The sequence below is a fragment of the Protomyctophum parallelum genome (assembly GCF_964188405.1).
Source record: "Protomyctophum parallelum genome assembly, chromosome: 1".
In the NCBI taxonomy this organism is placed as follows: domain Eukaryota; kingdom Metazoa; phylum Chordata; class Actinopteri; order Myctophiformes; family Myctophidae; genus Protomyctophum; species Protomyctophum parallelum.
In genome coordinates this window covers 85,172,116-85,198,104 of record NC_139697.1, presented here as the reverse complement: position 1 = coordinate 85,198,104, position 25,989 = coordinate 85,172,116, and the positions used below count along the sequence as shown (strand labels likewise).

Sequence of the window (25,989 nt, the reverse complement as noted above, 5' to 3'; positions counted from 1 at the left end):
ACATATGCAAGCCGGTGGGTAGACATGGGATCCAGGATTTCACTGGATTCCAAACTCTAGCCGGGTTTTAACTCCGATCTGACGGCTCCGTCTCTTCAGTATGTAACAAAGAACAATCGGCATGGCGGATGGAACGGAGACGCAAACCCCAACTGGAGCCTGTACACTTCAACGTCAATACGTGGGAAATAATACATCTTTAGGCGATTTAAAGTGAACATTTCAAAGTAGCTGCACATTTTCTATAAACCTGCATCATTATTGTCACGAAAAACGGCACAAATGCTTGATAAACATGTTACCTCTTGTGCAAAAGAATACTCATTTATCGAATCCTGACTCCGGGTTCCAATCCGCTCCAGAAACGGCGCAGGACCGGAAACAAGGTGCATTATGGGGATTGAAGTCTTGGCAAATTGTGAAAATAATAATAATCCAACACAACCCCGATGGCGATGATCAAACGTCGTTGTTAAAAGCAGAAATGTGGTTATATGAAACACAACGGAATACACTATAGGCTACATATCATACGAAGGTACTTTAACAATAACACAAAAAGTAGCACAGAGTCGGTTACTCACTCGATATTTATTGCTGGAGATAACCTGACACATGAATCAGTAATAATCCCTGCAGGACACTGCTATTCTGCATTAGCAGACAGACAAATTCTGTGCACAGAGCAGATATGCCAACAAAAACACCAGGAAGCAGTTTATTAATTGCATAAGGCTCACTGCTTACTGAATGCATAATAGTCAGGATTCAGCCTCCCATGAATAAAGGGAGGAGGGAGGGGCCGAGGGGGTGCATGGTTTACCTTAAACAGCCCATTTAGTCATTCCCTATGTTAAATAGTTTCTTTCACTATTCTTCAACCTGGGAGAGAGCTCTAAATGGCCTCCCTTGAACAATGTAGTGTAGTCACTATACAGTAGGCCTACATAAATGCTACATTTGACGTGTCAGGAGTGGAAGATGTCATTTCAATAAAAATAAAAATAAAAGTACACACCCAGCACTGTATATAAAATAATAATCATGAATGGGATACAATGATAGTGTGACATTTTCTCCCTCAGATAGCCCAATAGGATCCATCTCCTCGTGTGGAATATGTGGACAATTGCATGTGTATAGATTATTGAACTGAGACAACTGATGGTACAGGCAAAACAGCCAGTCATTGATTCACAGCATTTGCCACAGTCTTTCAGTCTGATTGTAGACTAGACCAGTCAGCATTGCCCCAGGTTCAGTCAGCGAGCCACACATGAAAAGGTCATATCCTCGGCATAACCAAAGAGCATAAGATATTTACATCGATATCAGTGTACTGCATCAACCATCTGTCTTAGTTTTCTAAAAAGGTTTACAGTAGTTAACATGATGGAGCCAATATTTGGAAGCATTTCATCAATAGCTCTTTACGAGAAATAATACAATCATTAGCTGGATTACAAAACAAAAACATTTGGTATCTCTAAAAGTTTCTCACACTTTTGTGCATGTGTCCAAATATATGATACATATCGTAAGAGCAATTAAACATTCAATAAAATAATGAGCATGTATTCAGTGAAATGACCTCTCAAAACCTTCATTAGTGAGCACTGCAAGAAGTATGGCTTGGGCAGCATGATTCAATTGGTTCCCTTTTCTACCCCAACAACCCCATTGATAACAGTATTGTAGAAGAGGAATCTTTTAGGAAGACAAAGAAGTTGCATATCCTTAAAATACTACCGAAATAGGAGTAAACATTCTAAAATGTCATGCAAATTAGCCAGTGTGGTTAAACTGTTTTGAAAGGGTATTTGTGATTTTTGCACTGTATAAATTACAATGGGGAAATGAAGTCAGATTGTAGTAACTTTTTTTTTATATCAAGGTCAGATATCAGGAATCATGCTGAACATTATTTTGATATGTTTTGTTTATGAAGTAATATCTTCATTGGAAATAATTGTAAGACGTTGACCTTGTTTTTATGGCGTGGCTCTGAAGAAAGCGAGCCTCCTATGATGGTCTGTCTGTCCCGCAGAGGTTATTCACAAATGTTTTAGATATTTGACTTTAATTTAATAATGGAAGTGGATGAGGGTCAGATTGGGCTGAAACCTTGCCCAAATATGTTGTCGTACATGAAAGATACATTAAGCTCTATTTTCGTCCATGCTAAACCCCTTATCCCTAAACTACTTGACTTTTTTTACTAGTATTTTGAAAAATATTTTTGACACGTGAGCTTGTAGATTGGCTATTTTAACTATTCAAAAATGTTTTTCAAAATAGTAAAAAGGCAAAGTAGTTTAGGGATAAGGGGTTTAGCATGGACGAAAATAGAGCCCATAGAGGGCCGAAGTCCTGACGTCACTGGCTCATCCCCTCGATTCCCCTGGTTCACGGAAGTAATTTCTAAATGGAGAATAACATGGGTTCATCTTAAAATCGTTTCATATAAGCATTGTGGTCCAAAAATAAACAAGCTGTCTCTGTGTTATTTTCAGGGAGGTGTCTCTATCGTTTGCGACAGTCAGTCACTCATATATATGAAATGAAAATGTAACTAATTCAGTAGCAGTAACAATAGCGTTTTCTCTCAGTCTGTTGATTCTTCATATCCATATGAGTGAAACGGCCGTGATGACATGTTTATTTTTCAAACACAGTTCTTATATGAGGCGGTCTAAAATCCCCCTATGGGGATTACAATGGAAATAAAAAGTACATGAACCCGTGGATTTGCGCCCTCTACCGATATTGACGTCAGACTTCGGTGCTCTATTACAGACTTTTGCGCAGCAACTGCCCAAGTTTGGGTTGGGTATGTGCATGGCTTTGCTCTTTTTGCCTGACATCACAGACTGGCCACACGAAGTTAGAGATCCACATGGGAGCCACGCAGTTATTAGACCCCCTCCTGTTCTTGGTGTATTGATGCTAATTTGTAAGCAGCAACAGGTACTTGCCAATTTGGAGGAATTTAAGAAACGGGCCATTTGACATACCATAAATACTATTTTGCTCCCAAGTCACCATGTTGACGTGAAAACATTTTCTACCTCCCACTTGCATCAGCATCACAGTGAAAAGATCATCTCCCTTTATCAATCATTAAACACAAATCAAGTCTGCAGAAAGGTAGTAACTCAAGCCTTTACAAGAGTAGATTTTGTCATTGCACCGTTAGTCAAGTTCATGTTCAGGTTATTTTTAAATGTGCAAATCATACCAACACCACTCTTTGTTTCATCCTTGTTCCACATCAGGTCACCAAAGGACACTCTTAGAAATAGATTGCCTTAGGGTAGATAGAAAGGCCACCCCAAATAGACTTTCTGTGGTTGTACATACATGTGTTACAGAAACATACACACAAAAAAGAAATAAATCATCCAAATATTGCATAAAGTCGAAAAGGAAATTAGCTAAATAAGGTCCTCTGCAGCATGAATCTGAAGAACCAATATTAGGATAGCCTTATCTCCGCGAGGCTAAAGGCCGGGACGGAGATTATGTTTTCACCCCCATCTGTGTCTGTGAGTGTGAGTCCGGCACTAATCTTGCAAATTACTGAACCAATTAGTGCCACATTTCTCGTGCATGCTAACAGAAGGCCAAAGTCAGTTTTTTCAAATCGGCCTCGTGGTGATGCTATACAAGCCCGCTTTACATTTTGTACACAGCCCTGGATAGGCCACATGGCCTGGTGGAGATAATGTAATCTGTGGAGGACCTCTTTGTACGTAGTTAACACATGCATTCATTCCGATGAAATATCTACGTTCCCTATTAGGCAGGATATCTGAACAGGAGCATGGGCAATAAAAATGAGCGTCCCCATCTGCACAGCTTTCCTGTTCACAATGGAGGTGAGACACCAAATGTGGTCAAGACTCAAGAGTATTGGGTAGATATAGTAGTGGGGCTAGGTCAGGAGGTGATAGAATAGAGGCGTAGGTGTGTATGGAATGTTTGGGTCATGCATGAGGCTCCCCCACAGAGGTAGAGCCATTGGCCTTGCTCTTATTCTTGGGCATCAGTTTGCGGTTGAGCATGCGGCTGAGTGTGGCTGTTCGACTGGCCCGGTCGACAGTCGCTGGAGGCTCCAGGTAAACCAGGTCATTGTGCGACTGGCTCATCCCCGGGTCCTTTCGCTGGTGCCGCCGTCGGAAGAACAGCTTAGCGCTCTTTTGAAGGAAGCTGCCTGTACACAGGGAAGACAGGGGGAGGAAGATAAGGCAATTTAGCCATGATTCTGCAAGAGGGTGCACAGAAGTTTCCTATTCTATAATAATTACACATGGATAATTATCCACTTACACTTTAGATTACATTAGATTCTAATGTAAAGTGTAAGTGGATAATTCTAATTCTAACTAGAACTGCACTCTGTCGAGTGCATACTTGCTTGTTGCACACTAGTAGGCCATAAATGGCCTACTAGTGCGCAAGCAGAGCGCGCAAGTACTTTCGACCACTACAAACTGTCAAATCTCAGTTTCTCTGTGAAGGAACGTTTGAAATGTTGATTAGGTTGAACTATTTGCTACTTACCTACTTTATGCATGTTACGTAATGACTACTTGTGCCTGATATGGCAGTGGTGCCAGATTACATACATGTATACATAAGAGCATTACCTTTAATTCTCCCAACACTAAAACATATCGTCATTACGTCACCATCGAAAACCAATTACACTCTGGCATGGGTCCTTTAATCCACATCTTTATTACCTCATCATTGAGAGCTAGTTATACATATACTATGTATATGTATGTATATGTAATTTGTAAGTTGATTAGCGGTATATTTTATGTTTACGTCATCATTGAGAGCTAGTTATACATATATATTATGTAATTTTACTAATTTGTAAGTTGATTAGCGGTATACTGTGGTTACTTTGCGCCAAAAACCGTCCCAGCCAACCCGCCACTTTTGATGCGTATGCAAATAAAACAGCAAGTTGTGCCTGATTTGCTGGGACCAGATTACATACATGACCATATTTCTTACGTCATCATTGAGAGCTAGTAATACATATAATTATTATCAACTTACAAATTACATATATATATTATATTATAATATATATATGTAATTTGTAAGTTGATTAGCGGTATACTGTGGTTACTTTGCGCCAAAAACCGTCCCAGCCAACCCGCCACTTTTGATGCGTATGCAAATAAAACAGCAAATTGTGCCTGATTTGCTAGGACCAGGTTACATACATGTATAGACAGGAACATTACCTTTAATCCTCCCAACACTAAAACATATTGTCATTACGTCACAATCGAAGACCAATTACACTGGCATTGGGTCCTTTAATCCACATATTTCTTACGTCATCAATGAGAGCTAGTTATACATATACACACGCATGTACTCTGGTCCCAGCAAATCAGGCACAATTTGCTATTTTATTTTACAAATTACATATATATAGTATATGTATGACTAGCTCTCAATGATGACGTAAGACATAATGGTCATGTATGTAATCTGGTCCCAGCAAATCAGGCACAATTTGCTGTTTTATTTGCATACGCATCAAAAGTGGCGGGTTGGCTGGGACGGTGCATACGGACCGGGCGAAACTATTACTTGCACACTCTGCTTGCGCAAGTAATGATTAGAATTTGATCATATAGACAAAACTATGGAAATTGAGGGCAGAGAGGGGTTAGGAGTCAGGACCTGGCTGAAACACAGGTCTCCAGCCAGAATGGAACCAGGGAAGTTGTGATTATGTGTTGTAGTCAATGTGTCATCCAGTCAGTCTGCTGATTGGATATGATCTAGAATTCTAGATCTAATCTTGGTGGAAGTAACAATGTTCCTCCCTTCTGGAATGTGTAGGATCAAATGCACCAATTCATTCAACCAGTATATTTTCCCTTTTATTGGGAAGGTGTTAAGGGGGAACTATGTCATTAATATACCGTAATTTCCGGACTATAAACCGCAACCGCAGCCATCTAAGGCTTGGCAGGTGCGGCTTATATTCAGGTGCGCCTTATAGTCCGGAAATTACGGTAATATGTTTTACATCATCATTACATCACCTAATCATAGCTCTTATCATCGATGTTGTAAGATGATAAGAGCGCCCCTCACTTCACACGGGTGGGATTTTTAATGAACCCAAACGCACACAAAAATGCTACGACTACGTCCATTAGAAACAAACAGTGGTGTCTCATCCACTTTTGCATCTGTTGTCGTTGCATATGGGGACCGGGATGAGACATACAACATCATTATATTGTTTGACACAGAGACCAACAACTGGCTAAACACACCCTCTGCACAGCTTCTTCCAGAAGGACGTGAGCGCCATTTAGCTTTACCTACAATGGAGAGCTGTACATCTATGGTGGCAGAAACTTTCGCAAGATCTTCAATGATCTGTGCCTGTGGAAATTCAGTCCTGAAACCTTCTCCTGGAATGAGGTTGAGCTCAAGGCCGGGGAATGGCCCGGGTCAAATGCACAGGCGAGCCCCAGGAATACTAGACCCCCTTCCTGTTTTCACTCTGCAAATGTCCAACTCAGCCTTTGAATCATATATGTGTGTATTGTGGTGCAACTGAACTAATGAACATATAATAAAAAGAGCCCTCTGAAGAAAATATCTACTACTCTTGTATGATCAGGAGTTTACGAAATAACTCAAAAAGTAAAAAATATGGACAAAGGTTTCTACCCGATATGTATTCTTTTGATTCATGGAGAGACACGAGTGTGGATTGGGTTAAGCAGATTACATCTAATAAAATATTAAACTAATTATTAGTTTATCGTTAAATGAAAAATGAGCTCAATGTGTACTACAATACTTAACTACAAATGTACAAAGGGCTGCACAATATACCGGTAATAAAATACACTGATGAAGGCTTAAATTTGGCGGGTTCAGTTTTATACTCTCAAATTACATTCATGCAGAGAATTTTACAGTTTACTGTCAATATTGTGCAGCCCTTCTAAAACAGGTATAACCAGATCTACTGCTAAATATTTAATGATTCAACATCAGTCACTTTGACAAGTCAACACAATTGAACTAGCTACTAGCTAGTCATTGCTATTGCTATCATACAAGTGACTTATGAAAAATAAAACTTACTCATCCACATGTAATGTCTGCTTAGAATTGACATACTATTGGATAGCAGAAAAGTTAAAAAAAGATAATAAAAATTTTAATCAAAAATAATTGAAACAAAAGAGAAGAAAAAAATACCATGAATACAGGCTGTATCACTGATAACATGGACATGAATATAGCCAATAGTCAAGAAGAAAACAACCCATTTTGGGCGGGAACCCCTTTTGGTGTAAAAACATTATGTTATAATTTAGCTATTGAAAAAAAGCATATCTACAAGCTCATAGCGTGCCACCAAGTGGCGCACTATGAGCTATTTTTGAAAAATCGTGAAAATATTTATTTCAGAAAACTGGAGGATTTAGAAGAATTATTAAAAAAATTGAGGTCAGGCCTAAATGGGTTAAGACAATGTATAGCATGTCTCCAACTAACATGTAATTATAAAGTTTCTGCAATGGTTTGTTATGGAATGAAGCAAGTTATTCATCAATACGTAGCTAAAATAAGAACTTTGGACATTCATATATTGCTATGTCCAACATAAAGACGTGGTCATTTATGTGAGCTCTCACCTCGTCTTTTCTTGCAACTCGCCTCAGACACACAGAGGGACAAAGATGTATGGTCCATCTCCTCTCCTGCTTGACTCTCCCAATCACCTGGGGGCCGGCCCATCCCACTGGGGCCCTCCTGAGGCTCCGACTCATCTGGATGACTACTGGGCCCAGACACAATTGCAGCGGTCATATCCTGGGTAGAGTTTCCCTCTGACATGGAGGCATCCATCGCTGCAGCATAGTCAGCCATCAGGGCCAGCTCATCATCCTGAGATAAGGGGGCCTGGGGATTGAAAGGGAAAAATGTGCCATTTAAAGTACAACATAAATTAAAGCCTTTATGTATAAAGCCCTACTGTCCGTAATGTTCCCTTTATGTTGTTTACTTGTATGTTGGGGGTCGATAATTGAATTACTAGATTAAAATAATGCTTGCAGACTATAGCAGAGCTAGAAAGCCGTTAGCTTTACCTTGGTTATGCCAGAGATAATGATGGTGCTCTTCTTCACGGGGGACTTGAGCTTCTGCTTAGCAGACTGGTGGAGCTGTCGGATGGCGGCTTCAGCCACGGGGTCAGTGCCATTGAGCATCAGCAGCTCTGTGTCGGACGAGGACAGGACTTTGTTGACCGTGGCAACGGAGAGGGAAGACTGCACTGACACACGCCTCTCAGACAGCTTTGACTTGCTGGGCGTGGCCTTCTGACAAGGTTCTGAAGAAGAAAGTTTGATCGATTAAAAAATTCCTGTAAACATAGCATTAGTGACTGTAATCAGAATATTTGTTTCTGCCTCGCTCTGCAGGTTCCCCTAACCCCTCCCCCTTTATCATACAACTACAGCTGTGGGTGCGTCTTAAGTTCAGGTGGATCACCTCCCATCAGGCATACTTAATGGGCGTGTCCACATAAAAACGACATTTTAACAAATACTGTACACTTTTTGGAAAAATCTTCCTCCTTATATAACAGTAAGGCTGATGATCATGTTTTAGGGTGGAAAAAAATCATGGCACTCATCATGGCACTGAAAAGAGATTTTCAATTTGGACATCAAGCCTATTCAGGTGGTTTAATTGCCTATTTGCATGAGCCTCATGTTGCGATTCTTCCAGAGGTTTCTTCCTTTTCTTTTCCCATAAAGTTTTTTTCTTGGAAGTTGTTCTTCACCCAATTAAATAAATACAATGTTAAATAAATGTAATTGTCATCTACAATCAAAATGGTGATCGCTTTGTGTTGTATATTGTCCCATCTCCCTTGTGGATCTGTTTGCTTATGCTGCATCAGAAAATTGAACTGCACTGAAGATACAACAGAACAGTAGGACTGCAATCTTAAACTAAACATTTGTATTATGTTACATGGCACTGAGGCTACATATCAGTTTTCTACTGTACCTATGCTGAGTCCGAGAGGTAGTGCTCGACCCGGCTTGCTCTTCACAGCAGTAATGGTGGTGACCACTGTGCCACAGGGCATGACGGTACGGTCCATCTCCACCCTCTTAGTAGGGGCTGGGGTGGGTGTCTGCCATGTCCGTACCTCACTGGGCTCCAGGTAGGTAAACTAAGGGGAGGACACATTAGTTTACCATTGGTATAATAGCAAATGTGGGAAACTAGAAACACACAATAACACAACACATGAAAAGGGCATTTCACTTTAAAATACTTCTGGGGTCATTTTAACGTCTATCCCAGACAGCTTTTTAACTGCTTGATTCAATATTTAGATATTTTAGATTCCTTGTATCAGACACAAACCCTTCCTATATAAATCCATTAACCATGTTAGATTAATTGAAAACACACATCCCTGGTTCTGGTGAGTGGTGACTAATATATTTCACATATATACTGTAGGTCTATTGCAACATGACTTTGCAAGTTGAGTAGATCTCCGAACAGAAGGCTGAATGCTTGGCCAGGTCAATGTTTTCTTTATTTTTATATATATATATTTTATCCCACGATTTTGTAACCCATTTTTCACCCCTGTGTCAATCATCTAATGTGATCCTGGGCTCTACACACCCTCCACCAACCTAGTCCCCATATATGGGGGACAAGGGGAGAGCAACGGACTTGAACTCATGCTTCCTTCATGCCTGAGTGTCCAAGTTGCAGCTTTACACCTGACAGGGGGGAGTTTCCCTGGTTGGACGTAGCGCGTGGAAGGAACACGTTATTCCAACCAGTTCCTTTCCCCTCCATCAGGCGCCCCGGCTGGCCAGGGGGAGGCAGTTTAGTGACCAGGATTACTGCATATTTTTTGTAAGGGTACCTACCCTAGGGGACACAGGGAGAACATGCAAACTCCACACAGAAAGGCCCTTTCGCCAACCCCGCCTTCGGGTATGGGCACTGATGACGCGGAGGAGGAAACACGCCGCCAGCACCCACAGTGTCCCGAGCGGGAATCGAACCCAGGACCTTCTAGCTGTGAGGCGACAGCACTACCAACTGTGCCACCGTGCCCCCGGCCAGGTCAATGTTTAAAAAGACATTTTGGAATTGGTTTATTATTATGATGTTTTTTTTTCCCCATGTTATTTTTATATTTGGTTGATTTATTTATGCCCTATGACTGGTGTGCGTGGATGATTGAGTGACGGGCCTAAGGGCGGACACATTGTCACCTCAAAAGCCTCACCTGTTCACCTGCTGAGAACAGACGGAGAGCTTTATACCGCTTTATTTGCTTTACTTTGTTTTGATCGCTGTGATTATCTTGCTATTAGTTTGAACACCATTTTTATGTTTCTTTAATAAACCGTCAGACAATAGTCAATTGCCCATCTCATCGCTTCTCAGCGACTTATTTAGTTTGGCTTCCTGCAGTCGCATACACACAATATCCAAGGCTAATGACATTTAAATGTTGGCTGCTTACCTCAGTAGTAAGTGACCCAGTCACCAGGTCTTTGGTCATGAGTGCAAAAGTGTGTTGTCCTTTGGGTTGCTTCTTTACAAGATCAAAAGGCACCGACACCTGACCCAGTAAGGAATCTAATAAAGGAACAATATCACTTCTAAAAATCTGACAATCTGAGCATATTGTAGCAAAAAAAATTGTACTGCCAAAATGGCAAGCAACTGGCGTATAATTAAATAATTAAAGTGTTCTAGAATCTAGTGTCAAAATGCCCCTGAACTTCAAAACAGACTCTTACTCTCTTGAGGTTGCCCATCATTCAGCAGCGTGATGTTGAGCTCTTTAGATCGTCCATTCAGCTCACTGTTGAGAGAGACAGGAATCAGTTAGGAGAGTCGAATAAAGTGCAAATAAAAACTGGAAGATTAAACACTTTATATTTCACTCTCAATGGCTATAATGCCATTGACAGTGAAACATAGCTGGGTAGATTTTCCTTTTGACATAGTAGAGAAACATAGAATACAACAGCTTACAAGATAAATGGCAGTTCCCAGGAAGGCGTAGCTGTGTTTTTTAGGACTGAAGTGGAGAACTTCTGTGGAGGGTCATCCAAATGCAGCACACAGTAGGGACTGATACTGCCTGCAAAACAAAAGCAGAGAAGACCATGGTAACTACCAGCGTTTCAGTTTGGTACTACCGTTTACATGCTTAAAGGAACACTTCATATAACAGTAAGATGGAAGATCATGGCCCCAGGACCAGTGCGATTCCCAAATGGCTTGGCCAGCAACTGATTATGATGAACACAACATTATGCTCTTATACCTAGGCTACTCTAACTCATAACTAATAGACTGGCTGATTGTTGACAGGTGAGTGAGGGGCGCTCTTCATCATCACATTCCGGCCATTCACAATTGGTGTCCTCACAGAAAGATTTTAGTGTCCACAAACTTTGTCCTACACAAACATTAAATTCCCATTGACAATGAATCGACAATTTTACGTCAGTGTAAACACGCGTAACACAAACATTGATGGTGAAGGCTAATTGTGATTGCCCGGAATGAGATAATTCATGATGATGTACGATGATAAGAGCGCCCCTCACTTCACACAGGTGTGATTCTTTTTCTTCTCACATTGCGTGCCCAGCCAATCAAATCATCGCTATGGGGTACACACAAAGCTGGGCATAGGAGGGGCTAGCGCCCCTCAAAAAGTCAGTTGATACTTTTTTGGTCAAAAGTTCAAAACATCATCTATCACTCACCTTGCTAAATTATGTCTTGGATAAACAGATTTTCAGTGTCCCTTATTTGCTTCTAATTTATTTAACAATGCCCTCTACACGGTCATGTCTCAGACCATAACTCTTGCTATGGGAGTGCTGCGCCGGTGCATGCTGAGGGATGCTGTATGCTGACACATGGGAATGTGTGTGCATTCCTGTCATGATAATGTGATGGCTTTCAGCCAATGACTGTCATTGTTTAGTGATGGAGGTTATTGACTCCTTTGTTTGTTGGGACTTTATATAATGGCTGTTCTTCGTCCTGGGATAAGACCTCTGTTGCTCATTTCTGTATTCTTGGGTATTCTTAAATCTGTTATGGGTTTGCAATTTTATTTATATTAGAGAAAACACCAGACTAATTTTATAGTTATTCAAATTGTTAATCAGCAGATTAGTTTATGTGTAGTCTATGTACCGATTAAGCTGTGAGCTACTTCCTAATTTCATCCGTCTTTCTGCCTCTCTTTGCTCTTGGTTTCTACCTCAAACCATCCAGCAGTGTCCCAAAAAAGCTGACTCAGAGTGACCTTCAGTGTCTTGTTCCATCTTGTGAACTTCCAGCTTACAGAACATTCTCACCAATCACTACTAGACCTCCCTTCAACATCTCCTGGAGGAAAACCTACAGTATCATATCTCTGATGTTAAATAATGCATGGCCTACAGTGGACACGTAAAGCTCTGGCTAAGTGTGCTGGTCCACGTCTCAGAAAGATCAAATTTAGTCCATTACAACCTTGAAGATTCAAGAATCCCAATCCAACTAAAACCCTCTAGACTTGGCATCCAGCCCACAAAAGATCTCATCAATGAGCCCATCAGGATAATTGTGTTCTTCACTTAAATGAAAGTGCATCAAGAGAGAGAGAGAGAGAGAAGTGCTGAATCCCACCTCATTTATCATGGGTAGAGTATTTAGTGATGGGGTGATGAGTTCCCTGTTGGGGAGAGGATCTGTCAGAACAGCATTAGGAACCTTGGCAGATGGTGAGACAGATTAAATAAATAAAATCACTCATCATTGATTGCACCAAGTTAATTAGTATTGTATGTTACGATAACGATAGGCTGAAAAAAAGAAAAATAATCAAAGATGCAGACTTGGTAAACGATTCGAACCAGTCACACCTCCAAAGAAACGTCCTCTGACAGTTCTTTCACTCTCTTGGATGCATAAACTAAAATTATACATTTACTTCCTGTGAGAACCCACACCACAATAAGTACATTATCTGGTAGAAGAATTTGCACATGTTTGCATTGTGACCCAACTACAATTAAGACCTGAGGCCTATTCTTCAAATGTCTTCTAAAAGAAGTCAAAATGTTTCATGTCAAGAACCCCTAACCTCCTGGCCTCCTCCAACACCATACCCCCTACCACACCCTCAAGTCTGGTGATTCCAACCTCTTGGACATCCCCAAGACAAAAATAAACACACCTGGGGTGACAGGGCTTTCTCAGTCACTCCCACCTCACATCAACACCCTTGCCGTGTTCAAAACCCACCTCTTCAGACTCACTTTCCCTGCCTCTAATCAAATCTCCCTTTCTGCCTTTTAAATTGCTAAGTTGTGATGAGAAACCAGCATCCCACCTGCAGCATCGTCCTCCTGGTTTAGTGTGACTCGGAAATTCTTCACCAGCAGCTTCCAGTCATGAGCGCGTGGGGGCTTTGGGGGTGATAATGCCTTGTTGCGGGCCGCCTAATGGAGAGAACCACAGAAATCAAGGCTCTCGACAAGGCTATCAAGTGCTAATAGTGCAGGATCATCTGATTATAAATTAATCAGACCTCTAAATTAAGCAGGCAGTCTTGGATGCCCGTCAAATTAAATTAATTCCCAGGTAGGGACATCAGAATTTGCATTGAAATAGGTTCTAATGATTCAAATGATTCAAGATAGTGGGGTGTATACACCCCAGCAAACAATCACATCCTATAGGGACATGACATGATAAGGTAAGTACATGATTTTGATTATGTCAGCTATGAGTCCTCTGCTCACCGTGACCTCTGTGGTCTGAGCAGGCCTGCAGCTCAGCAACACGGAGGGTTTTACTGTACATAGCAGCTGCTTTAGCTTCTCCTTTACTGCTGCCATGCTGCATCCTATGGCATTGTGCTGACAGGGAAGAAAATAATGATGCAAAATGAATGAACAGGTGAACATTCTCTTGCACGACACATTGACCCGTTTGATTTTTGCCATTTGTCTAATATGCCTTATTCAGAACAAATTCCATTTGTACTTTTGACATTTGCATATTTTGCACAAACAAAAACAAAAAACATAAAAATTTTGCTATATAAACTACCCCCCACTTTTAAATCAATGCATTTAGCCGAATACACCACAGGCTAATGTTTCTGGGAGTTAGAGCATTTAAAAATGACATAGCAAGTGGGCATAGCTGGGAATGGCACCAAATCATAACCAAATTGTTGAAATTGGCATTAATACAAAATGATACAATGATACAAAAAGCTTTAAAACCCCTCCTAACTACTGTCACAAGTTAGTTACAACCAACATGTTAGTACCCACAGAGTACTGTAAACTTAATATGTTCCCAAATTAGTTATTTCTATAGATTATGTCTCAAATTCTATCCATTTAGTTTACTGGTAGACACATTTTGAGAATATATCAAAACATACAGGATTTAAGTTTCTGTTGCTAACTATGGACTACATATCGATGCTCATACTTTTTCAGTGATCACACAGCTATGAAGAAATTAATGTCGAAACAGAAATGTCTCACAAACTCACTTAGCACAACTAGTGAATGTATTAATAATGGCTTAAAGCTACACTGCGCAAGTGCTGAAATGATTACCACTGAGCTAATAGAGCCCGTCTATTTGCTCAGGGAATAAATTTAATTTTGACCTTCAGGCATCTTAACTTAGAAGCAGTGAGACAAATAGAGCGTTCGCCTGAAACTTGCGTGCAGTGCCAGTGTCACAAAGAGGCCCCTTTTTCATCGGGGTTGATTCGGTTTGGTTCTATTTTCCTGTCGAATATTGAAATCGTTCAGAAAAAAGAAAATTAATTAGTTCAGAACCCTAAAAGTTGGTGCGGAACTGTAACCAAAAAATGGCCGCCGGTTCCATGAAAGCACCAAGGGTCCAATAATCTAGAAAGGAACCAGTTCTAGAACCAAAGATTTTTTGGTGGAAAAGGGGCCAGACAATCAGACATGCACCGAAAATATCTGATCTACATACCAAAAAAGAGGTATATTTAGTAGTGAACCCCTATGTATGAAACACTGCCCTAGGCCCCAACATTACCTGGGTGAAGCTAGGACTGAGTTGTAGGTCCCATGTCTCCAGACGGGAAACTGCCCAGCTCACCTTAATCTCCTCATCAGCTTCCCGCATCTGCAGATGAAGCTGGGAAACAGAAGGGGGAAATGGCATGCCATGGCATTGGGGATAGTAGACTGTATACCGGTATACTGTAGTGCTAAGCATGGTCACTGGCACCCATTGCCACTGTTTTATATTTGGTACAAGACTTACTTGTTTGAATAAAAGAGAAAGTTACATTTTATATATTGTTTAGCCAACACTTAACACTACTTATTCACATAACATATGCCAAATACATTCTTACAAAATTCTAAATTAATTACAGACACAAGACAACAAACATCCACACAATTTTATAAGTAAGGTAAATAAGTAAATATGTCTATTTGGCCGATGAGATGTCTATGTGGTTAGTGAGACATTTACTTTTAGTGAAAAGATACGTAGCTTGCAGTTCAAGCTACGTTCAGTTCAGTCGGATATACTCGAGCGGTTTCATGCTATGCTCAAGGGTGCATACATATACTTGAGGTATTAATATGCTGCATTACTGTGTGGGTATATACAGTGTTTGCAAGACCCACATGTCATACGCTGATGTGGCAGTCACCTGACCAATTCACCTATAACTAGGACCCGGCCTCTCCCACTTAGACACTCCCACTTGGACACTTTCCAGCCGGGCTCATTCATTCCAATGTAAATATCATGGAATCCAACAAGTCCTGCCATATGCACTGGAAAAATATGTGCGTGGAATTTATTTTTTAAAACAATGTTTTATCATAATAGGAAAACTATTGGTGGAGAGGTTTGTCTAATCCATAGACATATAAACGTAGACGCCCTTTTCGCCTCTGTATTCTCATTCTATAATAAATATTGGTTAAATCTGACTGAAATGTCTAAATTCTCTATCCGATTGGTGAGATGTCTACCAGTTATTTTGCTAATTTTTTTAAACATAAACTGGAAAAAATAATTTAAAAATGTTTGTTTGTTTTTCATGTTCGAATATTCAAATGTTTTGGGTCAGCCCTACTAGGCATGACAGTTTTTATCGTGGAAAACATTGGAGATACTCTGGTAGTAATTACATTATCCCATCTCCTCCTACAAAATTAGTCCTGTACGAATAGGGCTTCTGTCTTGTCTGATAGCTCTATGTGGATGGCAATCTTCTTTACCAACCTATACTTTTATACCAGTTGATATTAACTATACAGTCTATTTATGGTGCAGTCAATACTAAGATTTAATAAGATATATAGTAGCCCTGATAGTTTAAAATGTTCCACTTAAATATGAAATAAATCTAATAGGTGACAGCACAATAATTTGTTAACACAAATACTTATTATGTAACATATACAATACAGAGTCAAAAGGCAGGAAAAAAACAGCCTGTAGAAGATTAAGTCAACAAACAATGATTTTGCTGTAAATTATCGGTCTAGCAACTATTTATTAGGCTCACAAAAGAGAAGAGGGGGAGAGACATGAGGGGGGCAGACTAGGCCATCCTGTTCCAGCATGCCTGGATTCCACTGTGAATGTGTACAGCCGCCTCTGTGATACCAAACAAAGGCCTTATCAGATAGCAGTGGAGAATGCATGGATGGATCCAGCAGCACAACACCGTGACCTGAATTAATGAGGCCGGATCACTTTCATACAAACAGTTCACACCAGGAGGATGTTTACCGTTTAAAATATACATTTTCTACCTTAGTGAAAGACATTTCACATTTTACTGTAGCTTTTAGTAAGGAGAAATGTATACTCTGCCAACATCTCACCTATCACTTCCATTGGAAACAGGGCAGCAAAATGGTTGAAACTCTGTGAAGAGTAATACTATCTGCTGCATTGTTTTCACAACAGAAGAGAATAATTTTGTTCGGGCTAATGGAATTGGTCTTAGAAACGCAAGTCATATTAACACCCCACAATGCTACATGTAATAGGCCTAGAAGCAGTGTTTTAAATAAACAGCACATAGAGTGACTCATCACGATGCTATTGTGTGTAATCTATTCCAAATAAACACCCTGGGCTGGACTGCTCTAGGTAGGCTACACCTGCCATTCATAACGTCAGCTAGGATCATTCTAGCTCTGGCCTGAGTCAGAGGTTAACAAATGCTCTGTTGGACTACAGCAGATGAAAGAAGACATTTCAAAAGGCCCTGTGACTTTTCCAGACCTACACAGAAAGGCTAAAATAAACACTGCAAGGTTCCTTTTATGTAGTAAAATACTACCAATATGCCATCAAAAAATTCCCCTTGCCTGAGTTGCCTCTAATCCTGACTTTAGCCTTCTACTCTCACTGAAGTTGTATTTAGAGCAACGTGAGCTCAAGCACACCTTATAGGCTTAAAAATAGCCTTGATTCAATTGGGTTAGCTTGTTATCCAGACATTTGTGAGGAATTAACACAAAACCGTAAACAGGATAATGGGTTAATGGAGATGAATGCACAATGCAGAAAATGTATGCACACAATTTCTCTCAGCAAGTCGATAGATCACTTGAGTGTGAGTGTGTGTGTGTGTGTGTGGGGGGGGGGGGGGGGGGGGGGGGGGGGAGTTATGCCATGGGAAATAGCATGGTTAATTACAAATTACAGTATGCCTTGTCTGCTCAGAGGAACTGTGACTATTGTAAAACATCATAATTCACATGGCTGAATTACAGTCATCAGTTTTGTTTTGTTTCAAGCTAGGATCATTTACTTACAAGATCCTACTCTTGCTCATTCATGGATGTCAGAGAAGTGGGCCAAACTATCAAGAGCGATATTCTTGGTCAAGGGCCTGACAGTGATTTAAGTTAACCGAGGCCTTCGAGTGCATTTGCAGAAACATCAACCATCCTATATTAATAAGATCCCCCTGCCAGTGCTCAAAGTGACAATGCATCATGTTCAATGAATCATACAACCCAAGAGACCCTGCAACCTTAGTCTTACGGTTTCAAGAGATATTATTCCACAAATTGCAAACATTATGCTGCCTTTCAATGGAATATGCCTGTGGCCTTGACAAGTAACTATAACTTGTTTACCTGCAGATCCAGTGGAGCTATCCTGATAGAGTATCTGCAGGTCTCAGCTGTAGACGTGGTTGTTGATTCTGCACCAAAGGTGAACTGAAGTTTTTCCCCAACCACCCTGCAGGAAGCTGCCTGTTGGGAAAAAATAAACAGTTCAAAGAATGCAATAATCTCACACTAAACTACATAATATAATAGCTCCTGAGCTCAAAAAGAGTAGCAGACAACATTTATGTAAATACATGTATAGTACATTTTACAGAAGTAACCTAACCAGGGGAACCATGAATTATATGCATTTGATGTATCACCTTGTGTTGGTCTTGCTTACTTTAAATCAGAGCATCTTCTAAATGCTTAAATTGTAATGGATTGCAGTAAAATGCAATGCAGTGCATGTGTGACATTCTATAACAATTTACAATTTGGGACAGTGGAATATCAGTTAGTAAATACATCAAAGATGAGAATATAATCCATTTCTAATGGATGAAGCCTTGGACTGGAAGAGAGGTCATCAGGTGGTCTCCAACCTTCTTAGAGTGTTTCAACCCTCAACCACTACACTCTCCAGTTTGCGGGTCAGCAGTGATTGGCCAAGTCACTGCTCACTGCCCCTCTCCTCCAGTCTTCCAGCTATAGACAAATCCACGAAGGGGCACCCGGGCGCAGCCATCACAGAGGCGCAACCAGCACCGCGGGCCACACCCGGCCAACAGGGAAGTCAGCAACCTGCCGGCCAGGTGCAGCAAACCAATGCTGACGACACCCCAGCGAACACCGCGCCCAGGGCACCGCCCATGGAACTAACAGGAGGCTCTCTCTGTCTTGTGTTCTTGGGGATAGCAGGCACTACTCTCTAGGACTATGGTTTTCCTCCTGCCTAGTGTCCTACGTCTCACCAGACTGTTCGTCTATGCATGTGTCCGTCCTTGTCCACACTTAGCCTTACTCTGGTATATTTGAGTCAAGGAACCCTTCTTTGCGTCTGTGTCACTGTCGTTGAATCTGTCCTATCAACTCTCTCTTCCTCCCCTCCTCTCTGGAGACTCTGGGGGTATTGCTCATGTGTACATTCTGTAGCTTGCTTGGTGCCCTCTTGTGAGTGCTCCAACAGAGGTTGCTAAACCCTGTTGCCCTGCCAGTCTTTCCTGGAGGTCAGCTGTCTCTCCAGCGGCACCGACCTTCCTCGGTTGTCCCAGGGAGTTCTATATAATGAAACTATGCATATATACTATAAAGTGCTATGTCTACATAACATGCTAAGTTAGATAAGTTGAGCCTTTGCATACGCCTGTAAGGTCATCAAGGCTAGGGCAAGTGCTACGGGCAAAGATGGAGTCTGAAGAGGTGGGTTTTCAGCCTACGGCGGAAGATTGGGGGTGAGTCTGCAGTTCTGATTGCAATGGGAAGTGCATTCCATAGGAGAAGAGTTTGGGACGTCCCGGCGTTTTAGTGAAGGTACTTCCAGCTTCCCTGCGTTGGCTGATCTGAGCGCACGGGAGGGTTTGTAGGGTTTGATCAGACTTGCAAGATATGGGGGTGCCATACGACAGGGAGCCAATGGAGGGTGCGGAGAATGGGGGATACATGTGAGAATTTTGGCTGACTATACCATGGGTGTGTGACAAGTTTGATACCAGTTCTCTCAATCTGGGAAGAGAAGCCTAAAGATGAAAGTATGTCATTGTAGGCATTTGTGTATTCCTGTCTTCCTGGCCCAGGCATTATGTCTCCTTAGATACTGAGCTGGACAGCTATAAGCTTCTTAAAACATATATATACACACACAAACACGAATGCACGTGCAAAAATATGTCCCTGTTCACAAAACTCCCCAGATGTACTGTATCACCCAGGATCATACAGCATGTCATAAAAGATCCCGAAGAAAGCACAGCACAACCAGGGTAACCAGTCAAACAACACAACATCCAATTCCTCCCGAAAATAACTCCCAGGGTGAAACTAAACCAGTTGCATGGGTACCACAGGGTATCACTGGTCTGGTTGACTATCCTGTGCATACTAACTAGAAAAGCATCAAGGGAAGTGGAGATTGATTTTAGCGGACGGTTGTGGCAATATATAAGTATAAGCAAGAAAATATGACACAAATATTTGCCTTTTTCATCTTGACATTATCATACTTCTTCTGCAGACCTGTCTGGCCCCAAGCACTGGCCTGGGTGGGAATTTTGCAGAAACCAAAAAGTGGGAGAACCAATCAGCATCTGCACTCGGTGATTGACAGTCTGCAGAAGACACGTAATAATGTGAATTCACACAACCGGGTAGTAACACACGCTGTCACTGAAAAACTCTATATGAATTTTCTCTGAAAGCAGTGAAGCTTATCCCAGCTTCATTGTGGATATTTTGTAAAAACACCAACATCATATCAAAGTGGGTGAATGACAAATACATGATATAGATTTAGTTCACCTTGTTTCTCGCAGACTTCTGAAAGCTAGACACTTGACTGACCACCAGCTCTGATGACTGAAGACCATCCTCCTCAAATGTAAGCTGAACAGGTCCCTGTGTGGTAATAAATGGTAATAAATAAGACACATACAAAACAAGGACAAGCCAAGCCTACAATGGCACCCAGGAGGAGTAAAGCCTCATTTGGTCATAACTGTCACTCATGGTAAATAAGATTTTAAACTGAAAAACATAACACTGCATAGCATAACATGGGTGTACGAACAAAACATTAGGCTTAAGAAATATTATTATGTGAAATGATTATGATCATGAAAAAGCCTATGGACAGTTCAGTCATAAAAGTTACAATGATTAGGCATATTGTGAATTTGTGCAGCAATATTATTATTAGCTTAATATGCCAAAAGCAACTGCTCTCTCTCTCGTTAGTTCGCTGCTGATTATCATCTCAAGGAAGTCGAAGTTGATGAGACTGTGAAGTCTGAAAAGATCAAACCTCTAAATTAACATTGTTAAGCTCAAGAGAGGTAAAGCAACTGTCTTGGAATATGATCAACAGCAGCTCCTCCTTGCATGTCAAAATGTCTGAGCAAGACACTGAACCCCTAACTGTTCCTGATGAGCAGCAGGTTCATTTGGTGCCTTGCATAGTTATCTCTGCCATCTGTGTGTGAATGTAATGCACATTGTAAAGCTCTTTGTAGAAAGGCTTGATATACAGTAAATGCAATGCAATTTATTAGAAAAAGTACTGTGTAGAGACTGAGTTCCACCATGGAAACCTTACCTTGCTTTATGCCAATGATTGCTCTTAATTAAAAGATGATGAGATGCCATCAATACTAGTCAGTGTAATGTTCATATCACAATAAAGCTAAAATATGAACAGTCTTAAAATATACCTTATCGTCAGGACTAAAGTTGCAGTTCTACTGACAATACCTGCATGAAGTGTTATGTAATGGGCTACAGAGTTGTAAAATCATGGTCATGAGACTTACTCCAGACTTCCTCGATTCCTCATTCAGAGCTCTGCACCAGGCTCCTCTCCATTGACTTTTCCAGCTCTTCAGTGACAGCGCCCAGACCAGCAGAGCGTCCGCTTCCTCCTTCACCGCCGCATTGTTCTGATGAGCCGCTCTCTGCCGAGTTCCTGAACCACCTTGTTGTTGTTGTTGTTGTTGGAAATACTGAACTAAGTATAACAGTAGTGTCACCACGGATGCTATGAACAGTGTGACCATGCATAGCCACTGCGGGTTCCCCACGCCGACATATGAATTGGAGCTTTCCACAGGATCCGTCATCCTTCAGCAAAAATGACGACGATGTCCAAAAAGTCAAACACACCTAGGATTTCTCTTGTAAGAATGTATCTGACATTATCAGAATATTTACCTGGCCGCTAAGCTAGGAAGTCCGTGAAGCCAATCTTCTCAACCATTATATTCGGCTGTTTAGTGACAGGTTTGCACACATCCAACCCAGAACAGAAGTTATTATTATTTGTGCTGCCCATTGCAGTACTTTGCAGTGCTGTTAAAAAAACACAGCCTCGTTGGTTACGGAGATCTTGAGTCCAGTAAAACTGCAAGCTAAATACACAGTTTATAATTGCCCAGAATGTAACAGCTAGCTTTAGCTACAGTGGGCTAACCAACTGCTCTGTCCTGTGTGCTGGCCAAATGACAGAGCCATCACACATCAAAGTTCCACCACAAATGAAATGTTTCCGATATATCCACAGTCCACAGTAGTTCCAGGTTGGAAGACTCCTCGGAAGATCGTCTCAAAGCTCACAACAAACCGGGGTCAGGCTTGTACGTGTGGAGCTTCTCTGCGGTTCCGTCCCTGACTGTAGTGTTGGTAGGGATCTCAGAATGGTAAAGTGTGTCCTGTCCTGTTTGAAAGTGATCCTGCTGGAAGATGTGGCACAAACACAAACTGTAACTCCCACAATGCCGCGCGAGCTCTTCTGTAATGTTGTTGTACGTTTAGTGTTTACTTAGCCAATCAATGGCATACTAGTCTGCATTATGTAGCAATATATATAGCCATCCCTCTATTGTATTAAAATAAAACGTAGCTTGTAAATGTCAATATATTCATTGCACGAAAACGAAGTGAGATTGTTACGCTTATGTTTGATCTATGAGGGGTGCCGTAGTTACTAGTTCGTCCTGGATCATTTGCTACGTAACGCTAACCTGCTGATCCTGATTTGTTTTATATGCTCTGTTGTCGTTTAATCGTCATAATTATGGTCCCCTTCGCCGTTTAGCTGCAGTACGTTTTTTTCTTTTTTTGCCAAATGACGACACTTTAGCTACAGAAACACTGCGCTTTCCAGACCCCCACAAAGGTAAACAAACTGTACTTCCGCCAGTGAGAACGACGGTGGCCATTTACAGTGAGTGTTGCACAACGCAACGCAAGCTGTGTCCAGCTTCATGTAAACACATCGTTATCAAATAGCTAAAACAAGATGAATTGTCGTTCGGAAGTTCTCGAGTTAACGGTGGAGACCAGACAGGTGGATGAGGCCATGTTAGCCATCCTCCACACCATCCTGCTGCACCGCAGCACGGGCAAGTTCCATTACAAGAAAGAGGGGACCTATTCCATCGGCACCGTCGGCACACAGGACATAGATTGCGACTTCATTGACTTCACCTTTGTGAGAGTGTCCTCGGATGAGCTGGACAGAATGATCAGGAAAGCGGTGACCGAGTTCAAGGTAATTCGTGATTGCACAATACTACGTATTTGTTATAACCAGGCATGTGATTAATAACACATTCGTATTTGCAACGGTGGGCTCTCTTGGCTGGCAAAAGGCAAGGCCACTTGCTCTTGAGTTGATGAAGAGGGGTTGGGGGAAAAAGAAGCCTATATTCACTTTTAACAAAAAGTGTACACATGTAACCAATAACCATCACATTTGTTCATAGCCTGGAAAGCAGACGAATTTGCCACAGGGAGAAAAAAGGGGAAATTGGTCTGGCACTCAGTGTGAATTACATTTTGCTCACCCCAGAGTTGTGGGTGACCAGTTGATCAGGTGATCAGAGCCCACTATTCAAACTTCAAAATGAGACTTTTTTTGCTGTGATGTTAGAATCTGTTTGTAACCGCCCTGGCCATGCCAGGCCAATTTGTTCACTCTCAGAGTTACAAATGGATACTATACATTGCAAATTTTACTGTTGTGTAACTTAATGCTTTCGTTACAGGATGCTTTGAACATCTCAGGCAGTGTCAGTGATGGTATGGGACAAATCTCTCTAGAATTCTACCAGAAGAAGAAGTCTCGATGGCCTTTCTCTGATGAGTGCATTCCCTGGGAGGTGTGGAGCATCAAGGTTAATGTCGTCAGCCTGGCCAATGAACAGGAGAGACAGATCTGCCGGGAGAAAGTGGGCGAGAAGCTGGGGGAGAAGGTGATCAATGTTGTTGAGGTCATAAACCGCCATGAATACCTCCCAAAGATGCCTACCCAGTCAGAAGTGGACAATGTGTTTGACACCAATCTCAAAGACGTGCAGCCCTATCTTTACAAAATCACATACCAAATCACAGACTCGCTGGGTACCTCTGTGAGCACTACGATGAGAAGGCTGATTAAAGACACATTGGCACTGTGAGGATGCCCCAACTGAACTGTTGGATGGTTGTGTATCTAAAGTCTGGTCTTCTGGTTGTTATTGCGTCATGGATATAATGAGCGTCACTTACAATATATTAACTGTCTGGAAAAAATAACAGATTCAGGCTCAGACTTGGTTGTGGAGGTCAACTTTTGTTTTGATGTCTTCATTCTTAATATACGTCATTGACGAAAATAGGAGATCTACAAGTTCACATTTCAGGCTTTAGTAGTAGTAGCAATACTGGCTGTATCTCAGAATGTTGTGTCAGTACTAAAACAATATCAAATAACTTTGTCACTTCCATATTTGATTCCCAGGAAAACAGAAATATGACAGAATACATGATAAAGAAAACATTGTTTTATGTATACGGTATTTTATTGGCCACAATGACAAATGATTGTGTACATTTCTGAAAATAATTATTGATACAACACAACATTAATAGTTAGTGTTTCTTGTAAATAAAAAAATATTGACGGGACCTTTTGGTTTGCGGTTTATGGTGTCGTAACCAGAAACGGCCTGGAGAAAATTTAGTTTTTGTCGCATTCTGAAGCCAATTTTGACCGGCAAAACTTCTCTATGAATTCAAGGCTTCATTGGGTGTGTAATTGATAGAAAACAAGTATTATTATTATTTTCAAATATCCCATAACTAACTAACTCATCAGTTTATTGATAGTTTAAAAGCATTTTTGCTTTATTTTGATATTGACTGAGCACAGAGACAGGAAAGTGGGGGAGATAGAGGATCCCAGGATGGACTCAAACCTGCGGGTCAGCTGTGGGAAGGACTCAGGACTTTATATGTAATGTTAACTAAAGCCCAAACCACACCAAAGGGTCGGGTTGGGACAAAACTGTTTTTAAGGTAGACCACACCAATACAACTCATTGAGTTGCATTGGTGTGATCTACCTTAAAAAAACGTTTTGTCCCAACCCGACCCTTTGGTGTGGTTTGGGCTTAAGCCCATTTGCTGTAACCAGGTGAGCCAGCGAGGCACCCCAGCATTCTCTATTACATTTATTGAAATTTACATTTAAAATTAAGAGTCTCAAAATGTCATATGTGAGCATGATTCCTCTTGAACCTGATTTGGTTATGGTTTGGGGTGGATATCCCACTTCAGCAATTCCTTGACTGCGGTATTCTCAAAAGACATAGCAAGAAATGCTCTATATACTTCATTGTATTAAATAGTGAAAATAGCTAATGTGTTGTGAGCTTGTGGATTTGCTCGTTGCTGTATTTTTGAAAAACATTTAAAATAAAAATAATTAAATCTTTTGATTTTCCCCAAATAGGGATGCCAAAATTGTAAATTTATTTTCAACAATCATTGTTTGATAGTGATAAGTGCAGCATGCTACTTTAGCTATTTATAAGAATATGTATATTATCATCACAATATTGATTATTATTGATGTATTCAGTGAAAGAATTTTGTGATTTTGATATCACCAGCCCAAGTGGGACCTGATTTAAGGGGTGTTGTGGTTGAATTTTCTAGTTAAACAAAAAATAAATGCAAAAAAGGTAAAGCTCTGTTTGTCCAGTAACAAGGGTTTCCCCATCTCTCCAACTCCATCTGGAACACTACACAAACGTTAAGTGTCATGGCAAATAAGTTTACATTTAGG

The 25,989-nt window shown here is 41.0% G+C and overlaps 4 protein-coding genes across 4 annotated transcripts in view; 1 reads left to right on the top strand and 3 right to left on the bottom strand.

The window, feature by feature from the left end:
- Window positions 1–392, bottom strand: part of prdm15 (PR domain containing 15) — a gene marked incomplete at its 5' end in the record, with an annotated part of 16,104 nt that extends 15,712 nt beyond the window's left edge. The window contains one exon of the mRNA XM_083762757.1: window positions 303–392. Within this exon, the coding sequence (XP_083618883.1) occupies window positions 303–392 (90 nt within the window). The remainder of the gene's footprint in view (window positions 1–302) is intronic.
- A 180-nt stretch (window positions 393–572) lies between these two features.
- Window positions 573–22,619, bottom strand: c2cd2 (C2 calcium dependent domain containing 2). Its single transcript, XM_083764357.1, has 13 exons — window positions 21,695–22,619; window positions 20,688–20,783; window positions 18,255–18,374; window positions 15,166–15,267; window positions 13,875–13,991; window positions 13,463–13,571; window positions 11,098–11,206; window positions 10,860–10,924; window positions 10,580–10,695; window positions 9,085–9,253; window positions 8,157–8,398; window positions 7,701–7,968; window positions 573–4,213 (listed from the first exon to the last, which is right to left on the bottom strand). Exons 1-13 carry the CDS (start codon window positions 21,998–22,000, stop codon window positions 3,987–3,989), a joined length of 2,046 nt encoding a protein of 681 aa, XP_083620483.1. The 5' UTR covers window positions 22,001–22,619; the 3' UTR covers window positions 573–3,986.
- Window positions 6,165–25,989, bottom strand: part of thap12a (THAP domain containing 12a) — a 403,705-nt gene continuing 383,880 nt past the window's right edge. The window contains exon 6 of the transcript XR_014569203.1: window positions 6,165–6,178. The gene's annotated coding sequence lies outside the window, so the exon portion shown is untranslated. The remainder of the gene's footprint in view (window positions 6,179–25,989) is intronic.
- On the top strand, window positions 22,885–24,686 carry atg101 (autophagy related 101). The gene is made up of 2 exons (XM_083764367.1): window positions 22,885–23,430; window positions 23,927–24,686. The coding sequence occupies exons 1-2, from the start codon at window positions 23,179–23,181 to the stop codon at window positions 24,335–24,337; spliced, it is 663 nt and encodes a 220-aa protein (XP_083620493.1). The 5' UTR covers window positions 22,885–23,178; the 3' UTR covers window positions 24,338–24,686.

What these genes read in the sequence shown, in the direction of transcription:
- atg101 (XM_083764367.1), top strand. Translation starts at nt 23,179, where the DNA reads ATGAATTGTCGTTCGGAAGTTCTCGAGTTAACGGTGGAGACCAGACAG. An exon ending in AAGCGGTGACCGAGTTCAAG is followed by an intron (nt 23,431 to 23,926) that starts GTAATTCGTGAT and finishes CTTTCGTTACAG; the next exon opens with GATGCTTTGAACATCTCAGG.
- c2cd2 (XM_083764357.1), bottom strand. Translation starts at nt 22,000, where the DNA reads ATGACGGATCCTGTGGAAAGCTCCAATTCATATGTCGGCGTGGGGAAC. An exon ending in TGATGGGCAACCTCAAGAGA is followed by an intron (nt 10,696 to 10,859) that starts GTAAGAGTCTGT and finishes TTCCTTTATTAG; the next exon opens with ATTCCTTACTGGGTCAGGTG. An exon ending in ACCTCTCGGACTCAGCATAG is followed by an intron (nt 8,399 to 9,084) that starts GTACAGTAGAAA and finishes TTTCTTCTTCAG; the next exon opens with AACCTTGTCAGAAGGCCACG.